The 4,075-nt window shown below is 38.0% G+C and overlaps 1 protein-coding gene and 1 pseudogene across 1 annotated transcript; both read left to right on the forward strand.

Moving 5' to 3' along the window:
* The first annotated feature begins 1,525 nt into the window (after positions 1 to 1,525).
* Positions 1,526 to 3,128, forward strand: LOC102832621 (olfactory receptor 10AG1-like). The gene is made up of 2 exons (XM_006877611.1): positions 1,526 to 1,573; positions 2,133 to 3,128. The coding sequence occupies exons 1-2, from the start codon at positions 1,526 to 1,528 to the stop codon at positions 3,126 to 3,128; spliced, it is 1,044 nt and encodes a 347-aa protein (XP_006877673.1).
* A 593-nt stretch (positions 3,129 to 3,721) lies between these two features.
* LOC102833004 overlaps positions 3,722 to 4,075 on the forward strand; it is a 19,572-nt pseudogene continuing 19,218 nt past the window's right edge.

The raw sequence follows: 4,075 nt of genomic DNA on the forward strand, positions 1-4,075 counted from the left end.
CTTACCACTGCCCTTGATGAAAGGGAATGTTGGGAAAAAATAGTTTTCAACAAAGGAAAGAAAAACATTTTATCAAACACTTGTTTTACTAGGCATTGTGTTAAATCCTAAAACTGCAAGTGTGGCAATGTATGATAAGCACTGGATTTTATAGTCAGTTTAAAAATCAAGGTTGGCATTTGAAACCTACTAGCTGTTCCTAGGAAACCCTATATAGAGCCTTAATGAATCAGAACATACACCACGACACTTAATAACAAGATGTTGTTGTTAAGTGCCGTGCAGTCTATTCTGACTCATAGTGACCCTGTATAGGATTTCTGAGAATGGGCTGGGAGATTTGAACCGTCGACCTTGTCTCAGCAATTCAGGGCTAATTGTATAGCACCTAACCTGGACTCTCATTATAACGATGTTGTTAGGTGCCTTGGAGTCCTTTATGACTTGAAGTGAACCAGTATAGGATTTCCTGAGGAGCAGCTGGTGAATACTAACTGCAGACCTTCAAGTTCAAATGGACCTTGTGGTCCACAGAACCATAGTTAATAAGTAATCAATTTAAAAGTGTAATGAAGTTAATATATTTGACCAAAATCATTATATTTTATTCTTCCAAAGAAGTAAACTTTAGAAACTTTATATAATTGATGGATATTATACAGATGGAGTCCTGGTGTGGTGCTGTGGGTTAATGCAGTGCACTGCAATGTCTGATTGAACCGGCCTTGATGGTTCAAGGTCAGCAGCTTCTCCTCGGAAATCCCATACCTAGTCGCTATGAGTTGAAACTGACTCTACTGCATTAACAACAGTAATAAGACACAGATAGTAAATAATGGAGATAGGAGGAAAACTCAATTAAAATAAAAAATTACTGATGTATAGTGATAAAACATATGTAAAGTTGGTAAAGTCTTCACACTTAGTAAATCCTAATATGTAAAGAAAAGTGAGTTTAGAAACAGTTATCTGAATGTTGTTTTTTTTGAAGATTAAGAAAAATAATTGTGTGTGTACATAAACAATGGACATATCATAACAGCCAATATCTTTCTTCTTCCTGCTGCCCACCCCCACTTTATGTACACAGGTAACAAATGCTCTCTATGTTAGCCCTCTTTTCCCAGGGGAATAAATGTATTGTATATATCTGAATCAAGGTTCCAGGCTAATTTCTCTGAATAAAATTTACTTATGTTACGCATTTGATATTCTATCATTTAGTTTGTTTGGATCCACAATCTTGGAAGCAGCAGTCAGTAAGTCAAACAACTTATTGCAGTAGAGAATTCTGCTGTCAAAGACCACTTTTTGAAAATGAAGTCGTCAGTTTATGGACTACGGTTAGCCTAACTCAGACCAAGGTACTTTTTGTCACTTCATATACATGTATAATTTGGACAATGAACAAGGAAGACTGTAGAACAATAAATGCATTTGAATTATAGAGTTGGAGAAAAATATTGAAAGTACCATGAACTGTCAGAGGAACACACAAATCTCTCCTGGAAAAAGTGAATCCCAAATGCCACTTAGAAGCCAGAATGATGAGACTTCATCTCTCATACTTCAGGTATGTTATTCAGAGGAATTGGTCTCTGCAGGACACCAGGCTTGATAAAATGGAGGGCCATCAAATTAAAGGACAAGCACAATGAGACAGACTGATACGGGGGCAGCAGCAATGGGCTCAAATGCACCAATATTTATAAAGATGGTGCAGAATTGGGCAGGGTTTACTTCTATTGTTCACAGGGGTGTTATGATTGGGTGTCAACTCTATGGCACCTAACTTATGTAAATAATCTGTCAAAATATATTGTTTTATTCTCTTTTGCAAAATATGAAATGTTATCAGGATGTTCCCTCAAAACTATGTAATGTAGACTGTATAAGAACCATCTCCAGCAGTTGACAATTGTTCCAATGCCTGTGCTGAATAAAGGATCGCTTGATTTATCCTGGGATATGCTCCAAAGGTAAAATGAAATGATCTTGACATATACTTGAAAGGACTGTTTACTATGATTATACAGGAGGATGTGAGACATAAATGAAAATAATCATTATTAAAGTAAAAACAATGTCAATAGTTGTAAAATTCAATTCAGACACCTCTATACCATTTATAGAAGAGCCACCAGAAGGTATTGAGCATTTCATATGCAAGCTTATCTTTTCCACAGATGAATTATCAAGAAAAACTACCAGAAGAAAATCTCACCAAATTGACAGAATTTGTTCTCTTGGATTTTGCTGATTTACCCCATCTACAGTGGTTTCTGTTTGGATTCTTTCTAATCCTCTACATTATTATCCTTTTGAGCAATGGCACCATATTTCTAATAACTAAATTGGACCCTGCTCTTCAGAGCCCCATGTACTTTTTTCTGGCAATTTTTTCCTTTTTGGAAATCTGCTATGTATCAGCGACTATTCCCAGAATGCTGAAGAATCTTGGGACTCAGAGAAGAAGCATTTCCGTAGTTGCTTGTGCAACACAGATGTGCTTTGTTCTTATGTTTGGAGCCACAGAGTGTTTGCTCCTGACAGTGATGGCCTATGACCGCTATGTGGCCATTTGTAATCCACTGCACTATCCTCTAGTCATGAACCATAGGTTCTGCATCCAGTTGGTGACTAGCTGTTGGGTCGCTGGCATACCAGTTCAGATTGGACAGACATATCAGATTTTCTCTCTGACTTTCTGTGGCCCTAACAAGATCAACCACTTCTTTTGTGACATTCCCCCAATACTCAAGCTGGCCTGTGGGGACACTTCTGTCAATGAGATATTCATCTACATAGATGCCGTGTTGTTTGTCACAGGTCCTTTTCTGTTGATACTTGGCTCGTACTGTAAAATCATCTCCACCATCCTGAAGCTGCCATCAGCCACAAGTCGGACCAAAGCCTTCTCCACTTGCTCATCTCATCTTATGGTTGTGGTGTTATTCTTTGGATCTGGTACTATTACTTACCTAAGACCCAAGAGTAGTCAATCAGAGGGAAATGACAAGGTACTTTCACTTTTCTACACTATCTTCACCCCTATGTTAAATCCCATGATATATAGTCTAAGAAACAAGGATGTCATAATGGCATTGAGAAAATTGCTATGGAAATGAAACACATTATTAAAGAATGAACAAACATATATAAAATTGATTTCTCACCACTAAATATTGTGTTCTTTTTAAGTGCCATTGAGTTGGTTTCAACTAACAGCAATCTTCTGTTAGTGTTTGCTAAGCAGAGTTGGTGGGTTTCAATTTCTGATCTCAAAGTTTAAAGTCCAATATTGATTGGTTTAAAGTCCAATGTTGATCATAAAGTGCCTCAACAGATGTCCATAGAACCTTTCCTTATTACAAGTTGAGTATTGAATGTTTTCTTCAGTTATTTCAGCTTGAGAAATGCTGAATGTGTTTGTCCCACAGTGCAGCTGGTGACCTTGTGGTTCACTGTCCTATTTATTATTATTATTATTGTTAATTAAGCAATTTATTGATGCCAATAGCTTGAGAGTCAACAATCCAGCCAAAGGGAGATCCTGGGCCCCACCATGATACGATGTCAGTACCAATGACATGAAGTCCTTCTAGTTGGTCAGAGAATCTTGAATCATGCTTTCAGGCCTCAGCCCCAGTCCACATTTGCCTAGTTACATCTGGGAGCCTTGAAACTTAAATGAGAAATATGAAAAAACTAACCCTGAAAAATGAGAAAAGCTCAGTATGCTTTTCCTGTTACTTCTTCAGCTTTAAAGTGTGAAGTGTTAAAAGAAGATGCCATTAAATACAGTCCATCAAGATCAGCCCAAGTGTTCCCTGCACAGGAAAATTCAAATCAATCTGTAAGACCCCAGCATAAAGAAAGGGACTCAACCATCCTGAGAATTGCACTGTGCACATGCAGATACCTAACTGACCTTAAGACAAAAATAGAGGACACTCTTTCTCCCATTAACTCCCCAATACCTACCAGCACACTTCACTGTACTGACTAGAGGAGGGGCCTGAGAGAGTGGACACCCACACCACCTGCTGGAGACTTCTAATTGCACACACACTGA

The sequence above is a fragment of the Chrysochloris asiatica genome, unplaced genomic scaffold, assembly GCF_000296735.1.
Source record: "Chrysochloris asiatica unplaced genomic scaffold, ChrAsi1.0 scaffold00535, whole genome shotgun sequence".
NCBI classification, from domain to species: domain Eukaryota; kingdom Metazoa; phylum Chordata; class Mammalia; order Afrosoricida; family Chrysochloridae; genus Chrysochloris; species Chrysochloris asiatica.